The 27,784-nt window shown below is 60.5% G+C and overlaps 1 protein-coding gene across 1 annotated transcript; it reads left to right on the forward strand.

The window, feature by feature from the left end:
* Positions 1–47: 47 nt before the first annotated feature.
* Positions 48–27,784, forward strand: EPHA2 (EPH receptor A2). The gene is made up of 17 exons (XM_012662637.1): positions 48–292; positions 4,855–4,922; positions 6,615–7,284; positions 15,743–15,898; positions 15,994–16,326; positions 17,137–17,252; positions 17,675–17,828; positions 18,294–18,393; positions 18,860–18,915; positions 19,194–19,319; positions 19,426–19,614; positions 19,763–19,824; positions 19,936–20,145; positions 20,360–20,509; positions 21,233–21,426; positions 22,042–22,197; positions 26,791–27,784. The coding sequence occupies exons 1-17, from the start codon at positions 208–210 to the stop codon at positions 26,894–26,896; spliced, it is 2,931 nt and encodes a 976-aa protein (XP_012518091.1). The 5' UTR covers positions 48–207; the 3' UTR covers positions 26,897–27,784.

Here is a 27,784-nt window from a genome sequence, read left to right on the forward strand (position 1 = left end):
AAAGACATTCCGGAGGGCGTGGCTTTGGTGACGTCAGCGCGGGGCATGAATGAACAGGAGCCCGTTCTCACCCAACTTCCATTAAGGACTCGGGCGGGAGGGGCAGAAGTTGCGCGCGGACCGGCGGGCAGGAGCTGGTCACCGAGGCCAGCGTGCGGGCGTGCGGGAGCGGGCGCGGAGCTTCGGACCGAGAGCGAGGGGCGCGGCATGGAGCGCCGGGCAGCCCGCGCCTGGCTCGCCCTGCTGTGGGGCTGCGCGCTGGCCGCGGCCGCGGCGGCACAGGGCAAGGAAGGTGAGTGCGCGCGGCTGCCGCCCGGGTCGGACCCAGCCGGGCCGCCCGAGCCCGGGACCCCAGCGCCTCCCCGAGCCCGGCGCGCCTGGACGCGCGCAACTTTGGAGACCGACCCGGCGCCGCCTGGTCCAGGCGCGCTGGGGTCCGGAGGGCGTGCGGGCTGCGATCCGGACGAACCTGGGACACCCTCCCGGGGTTATGGGAGCTCCAGAGACGACTAGGGTTTCGGCTCCGGTGCGCGGGGCTCGGAGGCCGCAGAGAAGGGGACGCGGCGCACGCCACGCGGTTGCAGCCTCGACAGCGGCTCCGGGAACGCATCCCGGCGCGGGACGTGGGGGTCCCTTGGAGAAGGGGGTTCTGGGGGGCTTTCCGCGGGTTCAGCGTCTTAGCGACCTGAATTCACTAATTCACTTGCCCAAGTTTTGCAGAGAAGGTGTTTCTGCGGAGGCCCCGCATTTTGGGGAGGGGGCTCTTCGGCGGGCAGGGAGCCCCCTGCCGAGGCTCCTGCTCCCTGAGATTTTCTCCACGCCCCCCTTTGCCTCCCGTCCCCGGGGAGGGCGTGGGGGGAGGCTCGGGCCGGTCCTGCCCACGCGCGCCTTTCGCCTTCCCTAGCCGCCCTCCCGGCCTCCGGGGCAGGTTAGGGGCCGCGAGTGCGGACAGGAAGTCCCAAAGTCGAGCGTTCTGAGCAAGGGGTGACTCAGAACGAGGAAATGCGGCAGGTGGGGGCGCGGCCCGCCGAGGTGCGGAGCCGTCACCCCAGGGCCACCAGGGAGCCGGGGCACCCCGGGGGTGGGGGACTGAATCACCCTCCCCCGCCCAGCGTTCCCGGAGCCGCGCTGGCCGAGGGGCCGCTGACTTCGCTCAGGGCGGGGCGGGTGTGTGGCTGGGGGCGTCGCCCCTCAGCTAGGGTCGCGGGGAGGATGGGGGCTCCTGCCCTTGGCCGAGCCCTCCCTGTCCAACCAGCTGAGGCCGGCTTCGGTTTCCAACGGTGAGAACAAGCTTTCCCCCGGCTTCCGCAGGCTCCACGAGGGGGGAGTGGAGGAAACCTTGGGTGGGTGAGAAGTTTCCTTAAACCTTGATTTCTTTTTCCGCCTCCTAAACTGGTCGGAGGTATTGCTAGTCCATGTTGGGAGGAAAAGAGGCCAGAGCCGAGACCTTGGGGGGCGGAGGGTGTTGTTGGGGTGGCATCCTGTCCCAGTCCCTGGAGCAGACAGGCCCTCTGGTGCCAACCCGGAGCTCTGGTTGCAGGGAAGCGCGCATGGCAGGGGTTTCTGCGACCCTCAATACCACCCCCCATTTTTGGTCCTCCCCCTTCCTGTGGGGGACTGTGGTTGGAGAGAAGGGGAGAGACAGCTGGAATCACTGCAAGCCTTTCTCCTAGGCTGCCCACGGGGGAGGAGGGGGGATTAAGCGGTCGCTTTGCCGCTGCAGCCCTAGCCGCCAGCCCGCAAGCCTGAGCTGCCTTGTCCCATGTCCATCTGTCCCCAGCCAGTGTGATTATCTCAGACCCTATGCCCGTCCCCCCACGGGATGGAAGAGGAAAGACTTGTGTACTGGGTAGTAGAACAGTTTTGCTTAGGCTCCAAAAGTCCCTGTGAGTGACTCCCAGGGAAGTGTGCCTGGATGGGGGTGGCAGTGATGGCCCAGCTGGCAGCTGCAGGTTTCAGCTCCTGGGGTGTGTGGCTGGATGTGGTGGGTCTGCCTGGGGGTGGGTTGGGTGGCAGATAGGACACACATGCCCTTTCCACCCCTAACCTGGGTTGCTGCAAACTTCTCTTCTCCTTTCCTGCCCCCTCCCCCACCTGCCCTGCTGTATTTGGAGACTCAGGGGGAACCTGTTAGGTCCTCAACAGCTACTGAGTCTGCCCTCTTTTTACTAATGGGTAAATTGAGGGAGGCCTGAGCCCTCACCAGCCAAGGCCCTCTGCACAGAGAGGGTCAGACCTGAGCATCTGGCTTCTTGGGCTGCCAGAGTCAAGGGCCCCTGCCTTGTAGTTGGCTTCATAGAGGATTTTGGGAGGGGGGCATGCCTGGGCAGGGGCCTGGGGGTGGGCAGGGGGTGCTGAGCTGGGATGCTGCTGGGGGTGGACAGTGCCAGCAGGCCTGGGAAGTCCTTGGCTGCTTGATTCTGCAAAGGCCCAACCTGCCCTCTGTCCCCTATCTTTTTTCTCTCTTCATGTTTCCCCCCCACCGAGTCCTCACCTCCCCCTTTCTTTAGGTATTAGCTAGTAATGGTTAAAGAGGGTTGGAGGAGCAGGGAGGTGACAGTAGGGAGTGGGTGGTAGTCTTCCATTTGTGGCAGAAGCTGTAAAGCAATGTGGACCCATGGAGATGACATTTATGGTGGAACTTCAGGCAAAGAAGGAGGATTTTTCCAGGGATGGGCTGGTGAGGGGACAGAGGGCTCATGCATAGGCCTTCCCTTGCCCAGGCCTCTCAGTGAAGCCGTCTGGGGCATCTGAGGAGCTCCCAGGCTCCTACTCCTTGCGGGGAAGCAGGAGCCTCTGCCCTGGGAGAACTCAGGGAAAGAGCCGCACCCGCGTCGGGGCGGAGGGACCAGGGCTGGGCGCCTCCTGTTCCTGGTGGTTGGTTCTAGGGAATTTCCCGGGGAGGGGGCCGTGGCTAGAAGCCCCTGGGGGAGGCTCCTTCCTGTGTGAGGGCTCTTTTCTTCTCAGATTGAGCCCTGTGCTCCTTCCAGAGCCAGGCCCAGGCTGGAAGGGGAGGGCCTTCCTGGGAGGGGCTGGGGGAAATCCTCCATGCCAGGTTAACCCTTCAGAACCAGGAGGATGAGCCCCTCTTCAGGGGCACAGACCTCAGCTTCCTGCCACCCTGCCTGTCCCTGCCAGGGGTGTGTGTGCAGGACTGTGAGGAACACTCACCTTTGTCCTCCTACCCACCCTGCTAAAGCCAGGAGCCTCCAGATTCCTTCCTGTGTAGCCGGAACATTCCATTTACTAGTGGGGTTAGTGAGTTTTCCAAGCCGGGGCCCTGGGCATGTCCGAACAAATCCCTGCCCCCCTCCCCCAGTCACCTCCCCTATCCCCACAGCTTCTGCCATGGGGCCGGTGCCACATCGGATTTCCTTTTCTCTGTCTGGGCAGCTGGGCCCTTCCTAGAGAGATTTGGCCCAGGTCAGCGGTCAGGGTAGCAGCGCCTCACACCCAGGCTGGGGCCTTCAGCCCAGGGAGGGAGGCCATCTAACCTCGGGAGAGGGCTTCTAAGACCACCTTCAGAGCCCACCTCCATGTCCCCAAACCAAGCCATCCATCCCTGCTCCCAGCCTGCCTGGAGCTGCAGCCTTGCCCCTGCCTGGCCTTGAGGGATGCTGCTTCTTGAGGTCAGATTCCTCATGCTCCAGGGCTCAGAGGAAGCGATTACTTGGCCCCTTCCCTCGACACCTAGGACTTTATCCTCCAAATCTTGGGACCTTGCATAGGTTCTATGCCTCAGTTTCCCCACTCTTCTTCCCCTCCAAGGAAGGTAGTGCTTATTGGCAGCTACCTGGACTTTGCTTGGAAATGGAGGAGGGGCAGAACCTGTGGCCACTGAGCCTGGCAGAGGACCAGAAGTGGACCCATGGGAGATGCCTGAGGGCAGAGCGAGGTCTAGGGAAGCCCCTGGCAGTGTGTCCCTTCGCCAGGCTCCAGATGACTCTCTGAGGACCTTGTGGTCCTGGCACCTGGTCCCTCTGAGCCTGGAAAGTCCCCTGCAAGGGTTTCCATCCCTGGTTTCCCGGGAATCCCTGGTACCCCTGGCAGGGCAGTGGCCAGGGTGTGAGGGCAGGGGGCGGTGGAAGCGACTTTCCCAGGGAGGGGACCTTGCCAGCTGTGTGTATCTTTGGGCCCCTCTTAGAGGCCCCTGTGGGTTCAGGGCTTTATCCTGCCTGCTCTGTGGATTTTGTGGTGGGAAGATCAGTTTCCAGAGACCCCCCTTCCCCCCTCCCCTGGAGCTGTTCCCACCTGTTAACAGCGCTCTCTTCTTGGAGTGCGGGAGACACATGTGTACATACATGTGCATATGTGCGTGCTGCGCGGCCCGAGCAGGGTTGGGGTGTTCCATGCTGGGGGAATGGTGCAGAAGCAGATAGCAGCGTCCTTGGGCCACCGTCCCCAAGGCCCACGTGTGTGTGAAGTGCTGTGAGGGGACTTGTTCAAGGAAGCAGACGGGGCGGGGTGCTGCCACTTAATACCCCCCCGCTCGCCCCAGCACTCTGCCCAGCTGCCGTTCTCCCGCTGGGCTGAGCTCCCGGCCTGCCCTGCCCAGCTGGGGGCTGGCTGAGGGGGGCGGCGTGGCGGGAGACAGGAGGCCCAGTCCTGACCTCAACCTGCTGCGTGGCTTCGACTGGGTCCCACGCCTTCTCTGGGCCTCTGTTTCCCTATTTGTGGAGGGACGGTTTTCTTGGCTACGGTGACCCTGTGTAGTCAGGTCTCTCTCTGTCTGAGAGCTGAAAAGGCCATCAAGGCCTCTTGGGGTTCCAGGAGGGACTCCCACGGTTTCTGCCATGGTCCGACTCGTGGAGGCGCCCCCCAGCTCACCCGGCCCCCCTCCCGTCTCTCTTCCAGTTGTACTGTTGGACTTTGCTGCAGCTAAGGGGGAGCTCGGCTGGCTCACACACCCGTATGGCAAAGGGGTACGTAAGCTGTCAGGACGGGGCTGGGGTGGGAATGGGGCGGCTGGTCCCCTCCTGTGCAGATGGGGAAACTGAGACCCAGGGAGCGTGGGGCCTGGCTTCGATCCAGCAGCTCAGCCAGGGTTCACCCTGGGGCTGGCTGGGGGTGGGAAGGTGGGGAGGGCTGAGAGGCAGGAGGAGCTGGGGGGACGGCTGGAGGCCCTGGCAGAGTGGGAGCCTCGGTGCCCCAGAAGGGCCAATGGTCACAGGGACCTTCTGGCTCCCTCCACCCACCTCTTGGGAGGGAAGGGGTTAAAGACTCCCCCATCCTGAGGTCTCAGCCCAGGAGGTGAGGGGTGAAGGAGAGACAGGGCACAGGCAGGCCTGATCAAGTTCCTTCCTGCCGGGGCCCCTTTCCCGCTGCCCAGCTGTTGCTCCCCTTCCTGCTCCTTCCCACCCAGGGTTCCTCTCCTCCGACTGCCCTGCTGTGGCCAGGGCTGGTGGGCAGGGCCCTGGGGTCCTTCCCCAGCTCTGCATGTGACTCCTGTGTGATCTTGGAGAAGATACTGCTGCTCTCTGGGCTCGGTTTCTCCCTCTGTACAATGGGTCCTTGCCGATTTTGTCCTGGGGTCCTGAACTGGGGAGAGGGGTGTCTCCAGGGGGCTTCTTGGAATGGAACCCATAGCTGGCCAGATCTATGTGAGCCAGGTGCCTGTCTCTGGTCACTCTAGCTCTGGGCAGGCCTGGGATGTAGCTCTGAGCGGATTTCTAGGATCCGGGAATGTCCAGCTGGGAGGGAACACAGATTACCTCATCCAACCCAGTCATTATACAGAGTGGGAAACTGAGGCCCAAGGGCATACAGGGCCCTGGCCAATACCACACAGTGCAACACAGGCCTCTCTCCTCCTCTCCTCTGCTTTCATTTGTTCATTCGTTCAACAAATACTTCCCTGAGCATCTGCTCTGTTCCAGGTAGGCCCTGGGGATACAGAGGCGAACTAGATACAGTCCCTGCCCAAGGAGCTCAGAATCTAGTGTGGGAGCCAGACGTAGGCGTCCCCTGTGCCACGTGCTATGATTGCGGGGACATGAGACTGGGAGCCAGAGGGAGACACTTGGCCCAACCATGGCCCCACTTGGGAAGTTTTTCCAGAGAAGGCCAAGCTATGTTCCGAGGGAAGAACACACGTTGATCTGCTCCAAAGCCAAATCCTGAATGTTGGAGGATCAGCCATTGTTTTTGAATTAACCCTTCCCCTGCCACTCACAGGTATATGGACACCCGCATGCACAGTGAATAGCAACAATAATAATACCACGGCCGTATGGCTGTTACTTTCTGCCAACCACTGTGCTTGGCATTTGTAGACACTATGTCATTTATCCTCACAGCAAATCTACGAGGCAGGGGATCTTGCTCCCATTGTACAGATGGGGACATTGAGACTCAGAAAGCTTAAGTGACCTGGCTGAGGTCACACACAGCCCCCAGACTCCATCCCTTTGTAATATCAAGGTTCAGACATTGGGGCCAGAAAGACTAGGGGACAGATTCTGCCTCAGTTGCACCTCTCCGGGCCTCAGTTTCCTTCTGTGTAGAATGGGGAGAGCAAGAACTGGAATGCGTCTTCCTGATGCCCTACTCTGCCACCTGGGCCTCAGTTTCCCCCAGGGCACCTGCCCACGCTGACCTGTGGTTTCCCCACACAGTGGGACCTGATGCAGAACATCATGAACGACATGCCCATCTACATGTACACCGTGTGCAACGTGGTGTCTGGTGACCAGGACAACTGGCTCCGCACCAACTGGGTGTACCGCGGCGAGGCCGAGCGCATCTTCATCGAGCTCAAGTTTACCGTGCGCGACTGCAATAGCTTCCCCGGCGGTGCCAGCTCCTGCAAGGAGACCTTCAACCTCTACTATGCTGAGTCGGACGTGGACTACGGCACCAACTTCCAGAAGCGCCAGTTCACCAAGATTGACACCATTGCACCCGACGAGATCACCGTGAGCGGTGACTTCGAGGCGCGCCACGTGAAGCTGAACGTGGAGGAGCGCTCCGTGGGGCCACTCACCCGCAAGGGCTTCTACCTGGCCTTCCAGGACATTGGCGCCTGTGTGGCGCTGCTCTCTGTCCGCGTCTACTACAAGAAGTGCCCTGAGCTGCTGCAGGGCCTGGCCCGCTTCCCTGAGACCATCGCCGGCTCTGACGCACCCTCCCTGGCCACCGTGGCTGGCACTTGCGTGGACCATGCTGTGGTGCCACCGGGGGGCGAAGAGCCCCGCATGCACTGTGCAGTGGATGGCGAGTGGCTGGTGCCCATCGGGCAGTGCCTGTGCCAGGCGGGCTACGAGAAGGTGGAGGACACCTGCCAGGGTGAGTGACAGTTCCAGGTGGCAGGGAAGGGGTTCTGGGGCGGGAGGCGGCATTCCTGGGTTCCAGTCTCAGCTCGGCGACCGTGGGATCTTGGTAGGCTCATCCCTGCTCCGACATGCAGTGGTTCTGTGAAGGGACATGATAGCGCCTCCCTGGGCTTCGGTTTCCGTATTTATGACTGGATCCACTCCTTCATCTAGAAAAGTGAATAGAGAAACAGTATAGTGGGGAGGCTAAACTTGAGGACCCTACAACGAGAATGCCTGAATTCAAATCCCAGCTCTGCATTTAGCTGTGTGACTTTAGGCCCTTTCCTTAACCTCTCTGTGCCTGGGTTTGCTCATCCGTAAAATGAAGATGATTGTAGTGTCCATCTCACAGGGTGGTTGTGATAATCAAATGACTTAATGCTCGTAAAATGCTTAGGTCAGTGCCTGACACATAGTACTTTTAAGGGTAGCTGTTATTTTTGATTCATCCCACAGATGCGTCCTGAGTATCTACTATGCACCAGCACTGTGGACACGTGGTATAGTCCCAGGAGCTAGTTTCCTTTCTGTTAGCTCACTGTGTGCCCTTAGGCAAGTCACTTAACCTCTCTGGACCTCAGACTCTTTTGTACATGGAGGTGATTGAACTGGACTCAGAGTACTTTTGAAAAATGCCCGTGTTGGGGGAGAGGTGGAGGGAGCATCAGGGCCCGCCCCAGTTTACTGATCCACATTCTTCCATGGGGGCTTCTGCTGATGACAAACTGAGCCCAGAAAAGGGGCGGATTGAATCAGACTCTCGCTGGGAATGGGGCCTGGGCACGGCGAGCTCACGCTGAGGAGGCCGTGGCTTGGTGCGGCAGGGCCTGTGGCAGCGGAAATCTCCACAGCAACGTGGATTTTTCAATGGGTGACTTTTTCTGGAAATGGCCACGGGGCAGGGCATTTGTGGAATGCGGGCCGACCTTTGGAAGGCCAGCTCACCCCCTCTCTCTGGGAGCTTCTTTGCTGAGATAAGCGGGTGTTGAGAAATTGAGGGTTAGTCTCTGCAGTTGCACACGCCCGCCGGGCAACCTTGGGTGAATCCCAGCTCACCTCTGGCCGTAGGTTTCCTGTGAGCGAAATGAGAAAATTCAACACCAGCAGACTGTACACTTGGTTTTTAGCCGTGGATCCTGCAACCCATGAAGGGGTTGAGGTGTTGGAGGACCCTGAAGCCTTTGCCAATGGGCCCCACTTACCTCCCACAGCAAATCCTCAGAACCCTGCTTAACACAGTCTGTCAACCCCTGGATGAGAAGTTCCCTAAGAGGCTTCCTGGCCATAAGCCTGTGGTGTGGTCTCCGCTCTGACCCTTCCCATCACCCCCTTGTGCCCCCAGCTTCCCTGTGCGGAGTGAGCCCCTTCCCCAGGCAGCCCCTGCTTCTTCCCCAGGCGGCCCCTGCTTTAGGTGACCTCAAACGCACACTCCCAGTTTCAGACAATGACTGTGGGGTGGGGGGGGGCGAGGCAGCCCAGTGGGGCGAGCAGGCCCCTCCCACATGACATCCTCACACAAGAATGCGGGGGTGGGGGTGAGGGGCAGCTGAAAACTTTCCACAGGCTGGTGATTCAGGCCGTGCAGAGATAAGTGGACGGTTGGAATGGGGGGGGGTCTCTCCAGGAAGGGGGGCAGCCTTCCCTCCTCTGGAGATGGGGGTCAGGGTTCTGGCAGGCTTTGTTTGCAGAGGGCTGAGCAGTCCCCTCTTAGGAAGACTCAGCCCAGCAAGAGGACTAGTTTCTGAGAGCGAAACTTCTGACTTAGCTGGCGGGACCCTCTTGATTGCCAGCCGCCCATTTACTGCCCTGAGTTTTCCTCCTGGGGACCCCCACCCAAATTCCTTTCGGTGTGGGTGGGCACTGGTGTGTGAGATGCTGGGACCCCCAGCCTGGCTCGTCTTTATGTGTCCCTGATCATGATGCTCATGGAGATAATGACAATCACTGCCATGGACAAGTGCTTTCCCAGGGCACTGAGCTAAGCAAGTGCTTTAACCGGACGCTCTTGCTGAATTCGCGGCACTTTCTTTCAAAGCAGGGACTATTATCATACCATTTAACAGATGAAGATACTGAGGTTCAGAGAGGTGAAGAGACTTGCCTGGATTCACATGGCTAGGATGTGGCTGCATCAGAATTTTTTTTTTTTTTCTTTTTGAGGCAGGGTCACTCTGTCACCCAGGCTGGAGTGCAGTGGTGTGATCTAAGCTCACAGCAATCTCGAACGCCTGGGCTCAAGCATGCATCAGGATTTGAATCCAGAGGGTGCAGCAGCGCCCAGGCTGCAGGATGGGTCAGGAAATGGGGTGGGAAATGACCAGTTCCTTTGGAATCCCTGACTCAGCTCCTGGCCCTGGGATGGGCTCTCTGGGCAGCCCTGGGATGGCAGGTCCTGCTGCAGGGTGTTTTGGGCTCCATCAGAGGTAGGGGTGAGCGGGAGACCATTGCCAGGCACGTTGAGGGAGAACTGGAGGGAGGTGCGGGGTTTGTCAAAGACCCAGATTCTCCCACTGGGGCTTCTACGGATGACAAACTGAACCCAGAGAGGGGCCAGGCTACCCTGAGGTCACCCAGCACCTTGTCCGGTTTATTCCGAGAGTTTGTCCGTTTCTCTTCAGGGCTCTTTCCCCCGGAAGCCCGGAGCTCAGGAAAGAGTTAAGTGGGCAGCGGAAGGGAGGCACCTCCCAGGTGCTGTGCTGGACAGGTGGGCACGCTGCCCAGAGAGCTCCCGTGAGCTATGTCAGGAATGAGCCAGCTTCCCTCTGGGCCCCTGCCCCACCCCCCCGGGCCTGCCCCGGGGACAGTGGAGTCACTCAGGCTGACCGTCGTCCCCCCGGGGCTGCTTTGTCTCCCTGCTTGTCTCTGCTTCCTGCGCTGGCATCGGCAGCTGAGCTGGCGGGGCCCCGGCTGGCGCCTCGGCCGGCGGATGGCTGGCCAGGTGAGCAGGTGGCCAGCGGCCTTGGCCAGAGGCTGGGCCCAGCAGCTGGGAGGCCAGAGCTGGAGGCGGGGGCTGTGGGGGGCCCGGAATTCCCTCCCAAGAGGCTCTTGCTCCCTCGGGGCCCAGCTCCTTGGGGATATCCCCTCCCTACTCGAGTTTCATTATCCCCCAGGTCACAGGGACTCCCCATTCCAGGTACCATGATACACGTTTCATAAGTGGGGTTTCCTTCAGTCCTCACAAACAACCCAGAGAGGATGAGGACTTTTCCCCATTTTACAGATGAGGAAACGGGGGCCCAGAGAGGAAACAGTGACCAGTGACCAAAAGAACCAGGACCTGGCCTGAGGAGGGCAGTGTCCTGTCCCCAGTTGCCCCTGGCACGTATCCTTCCACCCACAAGCTGTGTGACCCCGGCAAGTCCGGCTGGGCCCCAGCCCCCTCACCTGTAAAACAAGTGGGTTGGACCAGTGTCTCTCAAGGACCCTGCCGACCTGGTGCCCAGAGTCTACCTCCTGTCACTTTCTGCTGGGGCTCAATCTGAGAACCTGGCAAGCTGTTGATCATGTGACTCACATGTGTGGCAAGGAGGGGATCCCAGTGCTGGCATCCCGAGCCCAGTGCTGGCATGGCCTAGCCCAGGGTCCATAGCTGACGGGGAAGTGTCCCCTGGGCAGGGGGTGGCCCTGGTCTGGGTGGTCTCTAGGCAAGGTGGCCTTGGGCTGTGGCAGGGGCTGCTGGCAGGTGTCCTGCCTTGTCAGGACATGGCCGATCCCCAGGCCAGGGCCCCTGTGAGCTGTTCACTGTGGCTCTCAGACTTGTCCCCTCCCTGGGGAATGCTACCAGGCCCTATTTCCATGGTGCTTCCTCGGTCTTGCCGGGTGGGGGGAACCACAGTGGCAGCACCCCTGGGTGGTGGCTCTGACCTCTGTTCCCTGCCCGCCTCGCCCTCAGCTCACACTGGGGGCAGACCTAGGTGCTGGCAGCTCTGCCAGCCCCTCCCTGCCTCGCCGGAGGTAAGTGGGTCCCCAGAACGGAAGGAAGGAGGCCAGGGAAAGCAAACAGAAGATAAAAGGCTGGTGCTAGGGAGGGAGCAGGAGCGGGGCTGGCGGGGAGCCGTGCTTATCTCGGCTTGGTGGAGGAATGTGCCCGCAGATAATTCCCCAGGGTGTGTGTGAAAGGGGCAGGGTGCTGGCAGCAGTCGGCGGCCGTGGAGACGGGCCGCCCTTCTGCAGGGCGACAGCCTGCTGTGGAGTGAGAAGCCACCAGGGTCTGGAGTTATCAGTCCCCTCATTTGCTGGGTCAATAGTTCACAGGCTGCTGTTCCCGGTCCGTCAGGGCCAGGAGACACAGTCCAGTCCGCACATCCTTGGGCTGAGGTGGCACCTGCGGTCGCTGGGCCAGGCTTAGGGAGGTGACTGGCCCCAGGTGAATTGCTGTTTGACCTCTTGACACCTGGGAGGTGGCTGGGCCTGGGGCAGATGGGCTCTGCTGGGGGCTGGACTTGCGTCAGAAGAGGGCGTCTGTCCCTGAGTCACTCTGTGCTGCCACCTGAGGGGCGGGCATCGGGAACTGGAAAAACTGGGGTGCAGCCCTAGGTGCAGCCACCGTGCCCCAGTTCCCCTGCTCGGAGTGGCCCGGGCCTGCCAGGCACCTGGGCCCAGAGGAGCCCTCCACAGGTGTGCCATGGGTGTGCCAAAGTCAGGCTCTCGTGCCAGGCAGGTGGGCGTCCCGGTCATGGGGTCTTCCTAGTCGCTGAAATGCTGCTCACTTCCGTGGCCCCAGAGAGTATGTTTAACGTGCACTTGGGAGGTTTGCCCTCCGCTCACTCATTCATTCACCTGTCCGTCCATGCATTCCACAGACTGCAGCTGAGCACCTACCTACTTCGCGCCTGACCCGTGCTGGGACACAGTTAAGTCAGACCCCAGCCCTGCTCCCCAGGAGCTACCAGCCTCGTAGGTGCAGAAATAATTTCAAATGGAGCCTGAAAGCCAGGCTGTGAACTCCCCTGGAGCTGAACGGTGTTTATCTGTCTCACCGTCCTGTCCCAGCACCCAGCGTGGTGCCAGACACGTAGGAAGTGCTCATTTCTATTTGGCAAACATAAGATTGAGTAATAGATGCCCTGATGGGGCACAGGGGGGTTAGGAGTTGGGCAGTCTGGGAGGGCTGTGTAGAGGAGCTTGAGGGGTTTTGAAGGATGCATAGGAGTTTCTGGTTGGCTAAGGGACAGTGGGTATTTGGTCTTTGTGGCTGTGTTTGAGTATGTGTGGCCCCTGTCCCCACTTGCCTGCCCAGAATGCAGGGAAATCCAACCAGGGAAAGTCAGGAAGACACGGGAGCTTGCTGGGGTCTTACTCACGAACTCCGGGCCCCCTGAGCACTTGCAAGCTCTGGCAGGGCCCCAGGGACAGCCCCCAGTGGCTCTGTGGTTGGAGGAGGGGTAGCAGAGCTGTCAGGCAAGCACTTGTCCTGTTGACGCTGCCTCTCCACTGTATTATCTGGCACATCCGCAGCGGAAATCTCTCCAAATTCCCTCTTTCCTGGCGGCAGCGGGCGGGCCACCTCCGGGCTCTGGGGCCAAAGAACCCATCTCTTGCCCCACTTCCTCCTCTTGGTATAGGGCTGAGGGGCTTGGGAACAACCACATGGTGGGGAGTCGGCACATTGTGGGGGTTTACAGGTGGCTAAAGCCTTCAGTGCACCCAAGTCTGAGCCGCAGGGCCTGTGGCCCGCTGCCCGGCCTGAGAGCTGGGCTGGGCAGGGCAGATGTGACCGTGGTTCCAGGGACCGGACCTGCCTCCCCTGAGCGCCCCAACTCTGCCAGGCCTGGACCACCTGGAGCCAGCGCTCACCCAGGGCTTAGGCCCCTTGGCAAGTTAGGGCATCTGGGGGACTTGAAACCCCAGGATAAGCCTGAACCAGCTTTCCAAAGCCTCATTTTTACTTGAAGATTTGGGGGCGGAGAGAGCTATTTTTGTACTATAGCAGATATGTTATGGGGAGGAATGCAAAATACACATGGATTTCTTAAATACAATGGGAGACTTGAAAGACATTTGGGGCTTGAGGGAGACCACCCAACCTCCTGGGCTGGAGTCTACACTTTTCTTCTCACAGACACGAATGTGCCCAGGTTGAGAAGATCCGTGTTGGGGGTTGGGGCAGACACACTGCTCCAGCTGCTCTGAAATTCGTCTTGGGATTTTCTGGCTGTTGAAGCAGGTCAGGACTCATTGTCTTCAGGCTTGTCTCAGAACACTGAATTCTCTTTGCTCTAAATTGAGGTGTTGCTAAGCACAGAGGTGGGAAGGGACAGAGGCTCAAAGTGAGGCATCTTCAGTCCAAGTTTTGGTTTCCTGTCTTAGTTGCTCGGACACCCTGGACGAGCTGCTTTGCCTCTGAGCATCTGTTTCTCCGCCTCCAAAGCGGAATGGGTGTTACTAGCACCCGCGCAGGACTGGTTTGCTGCAGGGACTAAATGAATGGCAAGTGCTGGGCCTGGGCCCTGCACACGGTAGGTGCTTATCGGAGGTCACTGTCACTAGGGCTCCAGGCTCTGCACAGAGCAGGAGTCGGTCCCTCCTCTGTCCTGCTGCGTGACCCTGGACGTGCCCTCTTCCCAGTGGCGCGGCGCCTGCCCGAGCTCCCGGGGCCTGTGTGGAGGGTCTGGCGAGGCAGCATGGGCCCAGGGCGGGAGAGAGGCCGTTTGTGTGGCCCTGGGGTCAAGGTGGGGAGGGGACAGGCATGCAGTCTGACTCCGTGGACAGAGTCATGAACAGGAAGTCACTGTCCAGGACCGTACAGAGCTGGTGTCCTTTGAGCCCTTGTCCCCGACTCCCAGTCCCTTTCCACACCTCTGGTCACACAGGCCTGGACAAAGAGGGTCTTGGCACCAGACTCCAGGCTTGAAGGTTAACAGACCTGGCTTGGTCAGAGGTTGGCTTGGGCCAGGGCACTTGAAATTGGCTTCCCTGGAGGGGGTTGTCCTCAGACCACCAGGGGCCAGGTTGCCCCTGGCTCTTTCAGGCAGCCTTTGTCCAAGAATTTTTCCTGACAGTGCAGATCTGACTTTGTCATTGTTTCCTACACCAGACCTTCAGTGGCTCTCCATTGCCCTCCCCCCGATAAAGTCTCATCTTCTTGGCCTGGCATTCAAGGCCTTTCTCAACTGCCTTATTGCCTGCTGTTCCCCCACATTTGTGCCCACAAAGCCACTAACACTTTCTGTGTTAATCATGTGCTTTCTCATTCCTAACTCCCTCTCCTGGTATTTCTGCCCTGCTGAACTCCTACGCAGCCTCTAAACCCTAGCTGAAATGTCCTCTCTGTGACTCCGCTGGCCAAGGTTGTTTCCCCTTCTCCCTTTCCCACCCCTTCGTTGTAGACCTGGTCAGATGCTCAGCTCCCTGACCTTTGTCCATGGCCTTTGTATTCATCTCAGTGCAGGCCCAGCAAGGGGCCAGGCACGGGGTAGAGGATCAGTGAGTGTTTGATGAACGTGGCACTGAGGTAGGAGGTATCTGAGGATCCTCTCCTCAGAATATGCTAAAGAGGGTAATGGTAGGTTGTAGGGGGAGGTCAATAGGAGACCCCAACCCACCCTGGCCAATTTAGTAGCTGCCCAAGCCTAAGACAGCCCTGCACATTGGGCCTTGTGTCTGGGCAGCTTCCTGCCTGTGGGTCCAGGAAGGGGCTTGGGGCAGAGGCAGGATAGGGTGGTGGGAGGAAGAGTGCCTCCCACCGGACACCCACCGGAGTCAGGTGCCTGAGCCCCAGCCGGCCAGGACAGGACCGGCCACTGGGGGAGGAAGAGCCACATCCTGGCTGCCCTTGTGAGCGGCGGAAATGACTAGGCCCTGGAAGCAGAGCCAGAGAAAATGCTGGGGGCCTGGCCTTTCCTGCTTTCTGGTCGGCCAGCCCCGGAACGGGAAGGCGGGCGGGTCCTCGGGTTGCAGAGGTGGGGGGGCACCCGCAGGGGTGGCACCCTGAGCCGGTGAGGCCGGCTGGGAATCGGGGTGGTGGTGATAGTCACCAAACAAACACTGTCAAGGAGACGCAGCCATGGCCCTGGGCAGCTCACAGCCGCCCAGATGGGGACCCGACAGTCTGGTCTGCGCAGATTCGAGGCGATAAGGCAGGCGGGCAGCGAGCTCAGTGCTGAGCCGCCCGCGATAGGGTTCTTAGGAAGCTGGAAGGCGAGACGTGGCCTTGAACGCCAGGCGCAGGGGCGTGGGGCGCCTTGCGAGAGCAGCGGGAGTGGTGCGAAGGCGTGTAGCGTGAGGGCGAGGCACTTCCCGGTGCCCAGCGCACGCCGCTGCTTGCCACGCATTTCCTCAGCACGAGACGTTTCCCCGATGAGAAAACAGGCGCACAGGGGCTTATCGACTCGCCGGGGCTGGGGGTGCCCCCGTGAGGGTGTGTGGCACAGTCGGTGGGGGTGGGAGCAGATTGAACCGATGTCCCTGTGTCCTGTCTGTCCCGCCAGCCTGCTCGCCTGGGCTCTTTAAGTTCGAGGCGTCTGAGAGCCCCTGCCTGGAGTGCCCTGCCCACACGCTGCCGTCCCCCGAGGGTGCCACCTCCTGCGAGTGTGAGGAAGGCTACTTCCGGGCACCTCAGGACCTGCTGTCGATGCCCTGCACGCGTGAGTCTTGCCATGGGTCAGGGAGGGGTGACCGAGGGTGACATGTCCAGGGCCACCTGGGTCCAGTGGAGCACTGACCTCTGCCCCCTGTGCAGGCCCACCCTCTGCCCCGCACTACCTCACGGCCGTGGGCATGGGCGCCAAAGTGGAGCTACGCTGGACACCCCCCCAGGACAACGGGGGCCGTGAAGACATCATCTATAGCGTCACCTGCGAACAGTGCTGGCCTGAGTCCGGGGAGTGTGGGCCCTGTGAGGCCAGCGTGCACTACTCAGAGCCACCGCACGCGCTGACCCGCACCAGCGTGACCGTCAGTGACCTGGAGCCCCACATGAACTACACCTTCGCCGTAGAGGCCCGCAACGGGGTCTCGGGCCTGGTGACGAGCCGCAGCTTCCGCACCGCCAGTGTCAGCATCAATCAGACAGGTGAGGCTGGGGGTGGCGTCCGCGCCCTGTGTGGCCTGCCCAGGGAGGACTTAAAGAGGACAGCCACCCGGGCTCAGCTGTGTTCAGAGAGAGGCAATAGAGCATGTGGTTAAAAGTGTAGTCTCTGGGCTGGGCCCAGTGGCTCACGCCTGTAATCCCAGCACTCTGGGGGCCGAGGCGGGAGGATCGCTTGAGTCCAGAAGTTCAAGACCAGCCTGAGCAAGAAGGAGACCCCGTCTCCACTAAAAATAGAAACAATTAGCCAGGGATGGTGGCGGCGCCTGTAGTCCCAGCTACTGGGGAGGCTGAGGTAGGAGGATTGCTTGAGCCCAGCAGTTTGAGGTTGCAGTGAGCTATGATGACACCACTGCACCCTCGCTGGGGTGACAGAGCAAGATTCTGTCTGAAAAAAAAATATAGTGTAGTCTCTGGGGCCACTTCTGAATACTGTAACTGTGGTCACAAGTTATTTAACCTCTCTGGGCCTTAGTTTTCTCCCCTATAAAGTGGGGGCAATAATCGAGAAGATGTGAAGTATTATATATCAGGTTCTTAGAACAGGGCCTGGCCCATAGAAGGGATTCAGCAAGAGTCAGCTGTTGCCTTATTTTTATTATCTATGGAATTGTAAATACTCATGGGGCACTGCTGATGTGCCAGCCACTGTGGTGGGGCCGGGGCGAGGTCTCGGGGCTCTGTGCTCTGGAGCTGGAAGTTTAGGATCCCAGGTTGGGGTCCAAAGAGCTGGGGCTGTGGGGGACTGGCTCTGGGTCTGCTTGTGACCCCTCCCCCACCCACTGTCCTGCCCAGAGCCCCCCAAGGTGAGGCTGGAGGGCCGCAGCACCACCTCGCTGAGCGTCGCCTGGAGCATCCCGCTACTGCAGCAGAGCCGCGTGTGGAAGTACGAGGTCACCTACCGCAAGAAGGTAACTCCCAGAGGGCCAGGTCATGTGGCGGGCTGGGCACCACACAGCCGTCTGAACACACTCCCTTCTGCAGATGGGGAAACTGAGGCATGGGGTCTCCCAGAGAGTTACAGCCCGGCAGAGATTTGTAGGAGAGAAGGCACTGGGTTCTGGATCTTGGAAGGCTCAGTCAGGGTGGGGACAAGAAGCAGGGTCTTTGAGTCCTGGGTCATGTGTCCTGGGTCATCAGGCATTTATGCATTTGCTGGTTCTGCCCTCGAGTGAGTCACTTCACCTCTCAGCCTCAGTTTCCTCAGTCTCCTCTGTAAGGAGGGCCTCAAGTTTGCCGACTTAGGCGAGCCGTCCTGCTAGCTGGGGTGGCCAAGCCGAGGCCCCGCCTGCTCTCCTCATTGCCTGCTCCCCTGCCCGCCCGCCACCCACAGGGGGACTCCAACAGCTACAACGTGCGCCGCACTGAGGGCTTCTCCGTGACCCTGGATGACCTGGCTCCAGACACCACTTACCTAGTCCAGGTTCAGGCGCTGACGCAGGAGGGCCAGGGGGCCGGCAGCAAGGTGCACGAGTTCCAGACGCTATGTGAGTTGGGGGACCGGGGCCCTTTTTGAAACTGAGCAGTTGAGACATCCTGGGAGGAGGAAGTAGATTAGAGGACCTAGAAGTGTGTGGGCTGGCCCAAGCCTGGGCAGAGGGAAGGATCGGGGGCGGAGGGCGCAGGACCGGGGACATGGATTCACGGCAGTGTCACGTGGAGGAAGGGTGGGGACTCTGGCACTGGCAGACCCACCCAAGTTCAAATCCGTACCATAGAAAGGGCCAGCACTTCGAGTCCCAGCCACCTGGGAACACCTGCTGGGAGATCCCTGGGCAGGTCTCAGTGTCCAGCTGTGAAGTGGGGGTGAGCTTCCTCATGAGTCTTCACAAGTGCAAGCGCCTGGCACGTAGTTGAGACCCAGGTGCCCCTAAGGTGGGCCTTGGGTGCAATGGGGGTGTTGCTGTGATTTTGGGGGGGGCTCCCTTGTCATCCGCTGGTCTCCCCCACAGCCCTGGAAGGATCTAGCAACATGGCAGTGATTGGCGGGGTGGCCGTCTGCGTCGTCTTCCTTCTGGTGCTGGCCGGAATCGGCTTCTTCATCCACTGCAGGTTCGTCAGGGGCTCCAGACCGCTGGCGCGGGACACAGAAGCGCAGGAACCTCGGTTTCCTCATCTGCACAGTGGGGCTGGCGGTGATCTAATGTAATCCAGTCTCTGGTCTGGTCTAATCCCTGCCTCCGGACAGCAGGAAGATATAATGAGAGCCTGGTGCCATGCCTGGCACGCGGTGGGGGCCTGGGACGTGGTGGTCATCGTCTCTGCTCTTGTTATGAGCAGTGTGACCACACTTCCTCTGCACGCGCAGGCAGGAAGCCCTCAGTACAGCTCCTTAAGGGGCCGCACAGGGCGCAGACCCCCAGGAGTGAGCCCTCGCTCACTTCCTCTGTGCCTCTGCCCTGGCGGTGGTGCTGAGCTCGCCAGCCACCCTCAGGACCAGAGCAGGCCCAGGGCTCCCTCGGCCAGAGTGGGCCTGGCTGACCTCCCTGTGTGTTGGTTCCCCACGGGGTTCTTGCAGGAGGAAGAAGCTACGAGCCCGCCAGTCCTCGGAGGACGTTTACTTTTCCAAGTCAGGTGAGGCGCAGCCCCTGCTCCTGGCCCAGCCTGGGCCCTGCTTCCCCAGGGCCTCCCTAGTTGTGGTGCACGTGGGGGCAGCCCGGGCATTCCCGGGGCACTGGCGGTGGGCCTAGAGGCTTCCGTAGGCAGCTCTAAGGGGCTCAGCCAGAGGGTTTGTGTCCCCCTGCCTGGTCCCTGAGGTCCCTGGTCGTGTGACCTCATCCTCCCTTCCTAGGGCAACCCCTCAGAGGGGCCCCTCCTGAACTGTCTGTGACCCCACCCTTTCCCTCTTCCAGAACAACTAAAGCCCCTGAAGACATATGTGGACCCCCACACATACGAGGACCCCAATCAGGCTGTGCTCAAGTTCACCACCGAGATCCATCCGTCCTGTGTCACTCGGCAGAAGGTGATCGGAGCAGGTGAGGCTGGCGCGCCTGCTGGGGGAGGCAGGTGGTGGGCCCTACAGGTGGGAGAGCCGGCACCCGGGCTGACTGGGGCGCCCCCCTTGACTTGGCCTGCCCGCAGGAGAGTTCGGGGAGGTGTACAAGGGTACACTGAAGATGTCCTCAGGGAAGAAGGACGTCCCCGTGGCCATCAAGACGCTGAAAGCCGGCTACACGGAGAAGCAGCGGGTGGACTTCCTCAGCGAGGCGAGCATCATGGGACAGTTTAGCCACCACAACATCATCCGCCTGGAGGGCGTCGTCTCCAAATGTGAGCCCTGGGAGACCCTCGGGCCTGACCACATGGGGGTGGAGAGGGGCTGCCTGCCCGGGCCACCTGGCGGGGCTCCGTCCATGGCTGTGCCCCCCTCTCCCGCACACCCGGGCCTGCCTCCCTCTCACCTGTCCTCCTCCCACAGACAAGCCTATGATGATCATCACCGAATACATGGAGAATGGGGCCCTGGACAAGTTCCTTCGGGTGAGGACGTGGGCCGTGGTGGGCAGGAGTGCGGGGGTGGGGGGCCGGCATGCCCAGGGGTGCCCCAGTGGGCTCAGGCCGGCTGGCGGCTGAGGGTCTGTGCCCTGGCAGGAGAAGGACGGCGAGTTCAGCGTGCTGCAGCTGGTGGGCATGTTGAGGGGCATCGCGGCCGGCATGAAGTACCTGGCCAACATGAACTACGTGCACCGCGACCTGGCCGCCCGCAACATCCTCGTCAACAGCAACCTGGTCTGCAAGGTGTCTGACTTCGGCCTGTCCCGGGTACTGGAGGACGACCCTGAGGCCACCTACACCACCAGTGTGAGTGAGGGAGGGGCTGTCAGTGCTGAGGGTGGGGGCTTTGAGGGGGAAGCAGCCTTCACCCTGCCCGGGGCCTCTCACCTGCACACCTGGGCGTGGACCGCAGGAGGCAAGAGCACCTGTAGGAGCACGGGGAGGGCCCCTGAGGCCTGGCCGTGACGGTGCTGGGGCCAGCCGGGGGAGACCGTGGTGACTGGGCCCGGGTCCCCCGCAGGGCGGCAAGATCCCAATCCGCTGGACAGCCCCGGAGGCCATTTCCTACCGCAAGTTCACCTCGGCCAGCGACGTGTGGAGCTATGGCATTGTCATGTGGGAAGTGATGACGTATGGGGAGCGGCCCTACTGGGAGCTGTCGAACCACGAGGTGGGTCCGCTGGCCCTACCCAGGCCTGCCTGGGCCTGAACTTAAACGCTTTACGCATTCCCAAACCCCAGGGCCGGCCAGAGAAGTGTTTTAAGGTCTAATCTTCATCTGGTAGAGACCATTCTCGGGTTCATTCAGTAAATGTTTATGGAGGACCTACTACGTGCCCAGCCGTGCTCTGGGGCCCAGACCCCAGTCCCTGCTTACAGCTTAGAGAGTGCAGAAGCAAGGAAACAAGGAGTGGGGTAGGCATGCGTATCTGTGTGTACATGTGTGCACACGTGTGTGTACGTGTGTGTGTGTATATATGTGTGTGTGTCTGTGCCTGGTGCCTCAGCCAGCCTGGTGGCCGGGGAGGCTTCCCCGAGGAGGTCACGTCTCTGCTGAGACCAAGGATACAATAGGTGGCCAGCTGCAGGTGAAGAGAAGGAGGGGGCGGAGCGGCAGGAGGGAGGCTGGGGGCAGGGTGCAGAGCTTGGCTGTCACCTGGGTGCCCTGTAAAGAGTCCCTTCCTCCACGGAACTCTGGGGACAGCCCTAGAGCACTTGCCCTTTGGGTAGCTCTGCAGGTCGTGCATCAAGAAAGGCCCATCCTGTCTGCCTCCGGGATGTTTCTGTTTCCCTTCCCTCCCCTGCCACCTCCACGTGCTGGGCCCCAGGGGCCTGGCTGCATGAGGTCTCGGTGGCCTCCCGCCACGGCACCCCTGACCATCGTGCCCCCCAGGTGATGAAAGCCATCAACGAGGGCTTCCGGCTCCCCACACCCATGGACTGCCCCTCCGCCATCTACCAGCTCATGATGCAGTGCTGGCAGCAGGAGCGCGCCCGCCGCCCCAAGTTCGCCGACATCGTCAGCATCCTGGACAAGCTCATTCGCGCCCCCGACTCCCTCAAGACCCTGGCGGACTTCGACCCCCGGTGAGTTCTGCGCCCTCTGCCCTCAGCGACCCCCAGCTTCCCTCCCACAGACTCCTGCCACATGGTCAAGTAGCCAGCCAGGGGCAGCTGGCAGGGGTGGCACTCAGAGGTCACACATGAGCTTTACTCAGACCATATGGGCCTCGGGAACCCTAACAGAAGCGACCAGCGTGTGTGGTCAGTGCGGCAGGCACCACGCTCTGCACTTGACACGTTTTAACTCATGTGAATAACCTACGAGATGGAGCCTAAAAATATACCCATTTTGTGGGCGAGAAAACTGAGACAGAGTAATTCCATCTGACGTGGCTGGCAAGTGGCCAGGCTGGGATTGTGACCCCAGGACCCCAAATGTCTGCTGGTAGCATTTCGTGATTTGGTGGTCCTTGGTGGTGGTCTTGTTAGCAGGAGCCAAGGGGCAGTAGGAGTTGCAGACACCGAGTGCTCCCGAGTGCCAGCCTGTCTCACTGGGCCCTGCCTGACTTGGCCTCCCTATTGCCCACAAGAAGAAACTGAGGCACGGGGCAGCTGAGTGAATTGCCCAGGATAGGGAGCGGCAGGCTCGGGTTGCAAGGGGGCCGGGGGCTGCCACCCCTCACCTGGTTCCTGTTGCAGGGTGTCCATCCGGCTGCCCAGCACCAGCGGCTCGGAGGGGGTGCCCTTCCGCACGGTGTCCGAGTGGCTGGAGTCCATCAAGATGCAGCAGTACACGGAGCACTTCATGGCAGCTGGCTACACGGCCATCGAGAAGGTGGTGCAGATGACCAACGAGTGAGTCGGACCCCAGCCCGGCCCCGCCAGAGGCAGCCTCTGACCCCCCAACCTGCCCTCCCAGAGCTCCCTGCTTTGCTCTGTCTCTCTCTTCTGGGGTGAGGGGGTCCCCTAGAAGGGAAGGGCAGAGCCAGGCTGGCAGCTGCAGTTCTGGGCGCCCACTCTCCCGGGCACCCCCTCCCCTTCCTGCACGTCTTTCCAGAGTGGGAAATGATAGCAATTGTAACCGCGACGGGAGCTACCGTTTATCCAGGGCCGACTATGTGCCGGCTCTGTGCTCAAGCGCTTTGAATCAGTCCTCGTGAGAACCTGGCAGGCCAGGTCCTGTTATGTCCCCGCTGGACAGGTGAGAAACAGGTGCAGAGCAGTGTGGTGACCTGCCCAGGGTCCCGTAGCCGCTGTGGGCAGAGGAGGATCCCAGTTCTGGTCAGTCAGGGTCCAGAGCTCAGGGGACATCGGTCGTTAGTGCAGAAACTGAGGCTGAGGGGTGACCTGGCTTGGATGAGGTCGCACAGCCAGTAGAGCAGCATTCCTCTCCGGGAGGCCAAGGAGAGAGTCCCCAGCCAGCCCCTCCCAGGCACCTCTCTCCCTGGGGTTGACCCTCGGCCCTGCCAGAAGTCCCACTTGCCCTCTGCAGGTCCTGGGTTTGGCCCTTTGTCAGGCTGCCCCGTGGGAGCTCTTCTGTCTTTCCCAGCTCCAGGGTGGATGGGGACCTTTCCCGGCACAGCCTTGGCAGAGACACCTCCTCTTGTCCCAAGGAGAAGACATTATCCTCTTAGCCTTTTGTGCTTCTAAAAATAGCGATGGATCCCAATAGCCCAGCTTGTGCAGGGTCCAAGGTCTTGGCAGGAACAGGCCGGGAGGTTTTGGGAACCACATGCCTGGAGGCGACAAGCTGGGCCCTCCCCCGGTTCCGGGTCACAGAAGTTCTGGGATTTGGGCCTGTGCATGGACGCTCTCTGGGGCCTCTGGAAGCTGGTCAGCTGGGCTCCTGACCCGCAGGCCAAGGCCACAACCCCCCTCAGGGGACAGCGGCAATGGGAATCGGAGGCATGACGTGGAGCCGGGAGACAGGTCCCAGATCTCTCTTGCTGCCCGTCTGTGGCAGGGTCACAGGCTCACGCTCTACATTCACACCTGGGTTCAGGTCCCACATCTGCCGCTTCCTAGCAGGTGACATTGATGAAATTAGGTCCAACTTTGAGCCTTGGTTTCCGTTTCCCATTGCGGGGATGGCATGGGTGCGACGCGGTTAACACACCTGGTACGCAGTAGGGGCTTAATCCGCACTGCTCCCCTCTTTTCCTGCACCCCTTCACTTTCCTCCTGTGGCCCATGGGCAAATCCTGGGGTTCCCTTGCTCCCTCTTTTTCCCTGGGAGCCTGGACCAGCACCCTCGCTCCTGCAGGGGCTCCCACCAAGGACAACACGGCTTCTTTGCTGGTGGCCAGAGCCGAGGGCAGGCAGAAGCGCTTATAGGAAACACATGTTCTCAGAGGCTTCCCGAAATAGCCCGGGGTGCTCGTGGCCAATTCCTTTCCCACGAGCAGGGACAGGGCTGCCCGGGATGGATGGGAGCTGTGTGTGTGCCGGAGAGTGTGTTGTTTTGAAAGGGCCTGGATAAAGGCAGGAAGTCATTCAGGGCTCCCTCCTCCTCCCACTGGCCCACTGGCGTGACTCACACCACCACGGCCTCCTCCTTCCCCTCCGACTCTCTACAAATAAATGGGATCTCAAAGCAATTTTGTAAACCTTCAGCCTGTGCCTGCACATGCCACGGATCCCAACGAGAGGCTCGGAGCCGGTCGCAGGAGAATCCACCCCTTTCCCGAGGGGATCAGGATTTAGGCTTCCACGTCCCACCCCCTCCCCTTCCTGGCCTCTTTGACCCCTCCCAGGGGACTAGCCCTTGCTCCCCTGTGGGAGCACAGCCACCGTCTCTTCCCAGCCTGAGCACTCACCATGCTATCTTAGAGTCACTTGGGTTTCTAGAAACACTAGACTAGTGGTCTGAAGTATTTTTTGAGGGGCTAATGAAGGGGTGGATGTCACACCCCAGAAAACCACTCAGTACACCACCAGGCCCTGTCCGGTGTCAGGACGACAGCGTCCCGTGTGGGGGTCAAGGGCACAAGTTGATGGGCCCTGTGGTTTCACGTGCTAGCACAGGCTCGGCGCTGGAGGAAGGTTTGCTGGGTGAACGAATGATCCGACACGCGAGGCTCCGAGAGCCCTTTCTCACTCCCCTCTCCTTGCATGCATGGGCTGCACACAGTAGGTGCTCACTGAGCCCTTTCTCACTCCCCTCTCCTTGCATGCATGGGCTGCACACAGTAGGTGCTCACTGAGCCCTTTCTCACTCCCCTCTCCTTGTATGCATGGGCTGCACTCAGTAGGTGCTCACTGAGCCCTTTCTCACTCCCCTCTCCTTGCATGCAGGGCCGGTGCACACAGTAGGTGCTCGCTGGGTACGTGGACTTCCTGGGGCCAGGGCTGGCACTGTGAGTGCAGGAGAAGGACCAGACGGTGCAAAGGGGGCTTCAGTGTTGTGTTCCCACTCCTGTGAGGGGATGTGATGAGGGTGGCTGCCCTGCATCCCTGAGGGGAAACTGAGGCTGGGGCCAGAACAAGCGTGGGATGGTCTGCAATAGGCCACAGGCCCTGGCTGGCCTGGGACCCTCATCCCAGTGTGCTGCCATTTGTGCTCAGGAAGGAAGGGGAAGGTTTAGGGGGCTTCGTGTTAAAAGAGGAGGGGGTGGGGATAGGCTGCTTGGGAGCATGGAATGGAAGCCTCCTGTTTACACATGAAGAAACTGAGGCATAGAGACAGGACCTGACCACCCGAGCTTTGACATGAGGTCAGGGACTGGAATTCAGCCTTCTCCCACCCACCCCAGGACTTTGGCCTCATAAACAGGCCTCAGAAGCAAACTCAGCTTCCACCCCGCGAGATTAACCACTCCGCTCTGGGAGAGGAGTCTCACGATGGCTCAGTCCCCACCGTGGCATGCATTCATTCACTCTTTCAGCAGACTCTCCCCGAGGACCTGCTGTGTGCCAGGCCTATCCTGGTCCCTGGGAGGGGTGGGGACGAGCTGGGGTGGAAGAGCCCAGGCACCGAGGTCTCAGCGCTTGTCCTGGGGCGCACATAACCCACCGGTTCTTAAACCCTATGTCAGGGTCTTGGGGGACCCAATCGCATGCAGACACCCCGCCTTGGGAACATCAAGTTTAGTGGGTCTGGGGTTGAGCGGGATCCTGCCCTTTCAGTAAGTGCCTCCTGCCTTGGTGGCCTGAGTGCCCATCCGGGCCTTGATTTGCGACTCTGGGTGTAGGGGCAACACTGCTGCTTTTTCAGCGCCCCCAGCTGTGTAGTTAGAAAGGCCACTTGGGTGGTAGCTTAGGAAGTTCTCCCACGTGTCCAACTTCTGGTATTCCTGCTGCCGTGGGAGCGGCCAGCCCCTCCTGGGGGTCCGGAGCCGCCCCCACTCCCCACTCACCTGGGCCTGCCCTTCCCTGCTGGGCAGTTCGCTGCTGCCACGGGCTCCCGGAGCCTGTGGGAAAGTCATGTCTCCAGAATTGCACATGGGAGCTGGCACCGTATAATTAGCTCCGCTTACAGCCAAGAGACGGCCCATAAAAACCGAGGTGTTTTCATGGGTCTGGGCTGGTGGGTGAGGATGGTAGAGGAGGAAAACTCCCAAGGTGAGCAATAAATACCCTGCTCCTGGGTTCCTGGGAGCAGAAGTGGTTTTATGAGGGGCTGGAGGGGCCTGGGGAGGGAAAGCCTGGGGGGTGGGGGCTGTACCTCACAGGGTGGGAGGGGGGGCCTCGGGCTCCTGGGCACGGCTGTCTCTTGCTGGTACCGATGCTGCCTTCCCCCTCGGCTGCTGGTTTGTGAGGCCTCCCAGCCTCCACTGGGCTACACTGTCTCTTTTACCTGTGCGGAAATTGAGCTTCCCACAAGGGGAGACACCTGCCTCAGGTGACCGTCCCTGGATCTGGTGGCAAGCTCCTCCCATTAGAGATTTGTGGAGTGTTAATCCTTGACAGGTCCCTCCCCAGTTACCCGCCCTGGGAGCTTGGAGGGAGTGAGGGTGAAACGAGGCAACGGATGAGGAGAGGGGCTTCAAGGATGGGGAGAGGGGCTTCAAGCGATGCCCCTGGAGAGTCTCTGGATTGCGTGGGGAGGAGGCCTTGGCTTGGGGGCATTAGCGACAGACTGGGGATGGGGGAAGGGGGGGCATTTGTTCACAGCTGGTTTGATTTCCAGCTCTTCCACCTACTGGCTGTGTGACCTTGGGCAAATCACTTTACCTCTCTGAGCCTCAGTTCTCTAATGTGCAAAATGGGGGTAGAAAGAGCACCTGCCTCACAGATAACTGCAAAGATTTAAGAACCCCAAAACTTCTCACAGAGTCAGGGCTTCTGTCATTTTCCTGACTCTGTCGATGGCAAGCCGGCTTAGCATGTGGCTCCCCTCTCTCGCCCCGCAGGTCCTCAAGGCCCCCTCTGCTTCCTCCCCCAGCTGTCCCCCATGCCTGGCCACTGCCCCCCAGCCTTGACTGTCCTGCTGTCCCTCCCCACCCGCAGTGACATCAAGAGGATCGGAGTGCGGCTGCCCGGCCACCAGAAGCGCATCGCCTACAGCCTGCTGGGGCTCAGGGACCAGGTGAACACCGTGGGCATCCCCATCTGAGCCCGGCAGGGCCTCGCGCCCCCTCCGCCGAGAATACTTGAAGAAACAGAGTGGCCTTCCTGCCAGCGCTGCACTGGGCCACCAGGGACCTTATTTATTTCTTGACGCCCCCTGAGGCCTCTGCTGGGGGGTCTTGGACCACACCCTGGACCGAACTGAGCAGACGCTCAGGGAGCCGGGGCCCGGACCCTCTTCCCCCACGAAGGACAGCGGCGAGCACTTAGCGGGCACCGCCACGTTCCCAGCAACTCTGGGGCAGGAGCCCCACCCAGGTCTTGGGACAGACACGCAGGACGTTTCTAAACTGACCTCCCTTCGCCGTCTCCCGCAAGAGACCATCCGGGAGAAGGGGGCTTGGCCCAGGGCCCGTGCACAGGGTACCTCAAGGCCCCCACTGTAAGAGGGCAGACTTTGAACTTGACTAGGTGAGACCCAAAGTGGTCCTCGTCCCTCTAGTGCCTTCCTCAGACCCCCAGGCCCCGTCCTCAGCCCTAACTGGCCCCTAACTGGCCAAACTGTTGCTTTCCTGGGGCCCTCGCAGGACGCTTGGTTGTGTTGAGGTTTTTTTTAATATATATTTTATACTTTGTGGAGAGAATGTGTGTGTGGCGGGGGGGCCCCGCCAGGGCTGGGGGCAGAGGATGGCCTGTGTCAGACATTCCTAGGCGGGGGGCAGGGGTGCGGGGGGCCGGTGCTGCAGCAGGTCCCTGCCCGCTCCCCAGTCCGCCCTATCTCTCGGCCCTGTAGACAACATTTACATTCGATCAGTGTTAATGACTTTGTTTTGTGGGGTATTTTTTTCGAACCTTAATTTATTATTATTTTTTTTTATATTTATTGTTAGAAAATGACTTATTTCTGCTCTTGAATAAAGTTGCAGATGGTTCA

Source organism: Propithecus coquereli, unplaced genomic scaffold (genome assembly GCF_000956105.1).
Source record: "Propithecus coquereli isolate 6110/MARCELLA unplaced genomic scaffold, Pcoq_1.0 Scaffold77, whole genome shotgun sequence".
NCBI classification, from domain to species: Eukaryota; Metazoa; Chordata; class Mammalia; order Primates; family Indriidae; genus Propithecus; species Propithecus coquereli.

What these genes read in the sequence shown, in the direction of transcription:
- EPHA2 (XM_012662637.1), top strand. Translation starts at nt 208, where the DNA reads ATGGAGCGCCGGGCAGCCCGCGCCTGGCTCGCCCTGCTGTGGGGCTGC. An exon ending in GGTGGAGGACACCTGCCAGG is followed by an intron (nt 7,285 to 15,742) that starts GTGAGTGACAGT and finishes CTGTCCCGCCAG; the next exon opens with CCTGCTCGCCTGGGCTCTTT. An exon ending in AGGCCACCTACACCACCAGT is followed by an intron (nt 20,146 to 20,359) that starts GTGAGTGAGGGA and finishes GGTCCCCCGCAG; the next exon opens with GGCGGCAAGATCCCAATCCG.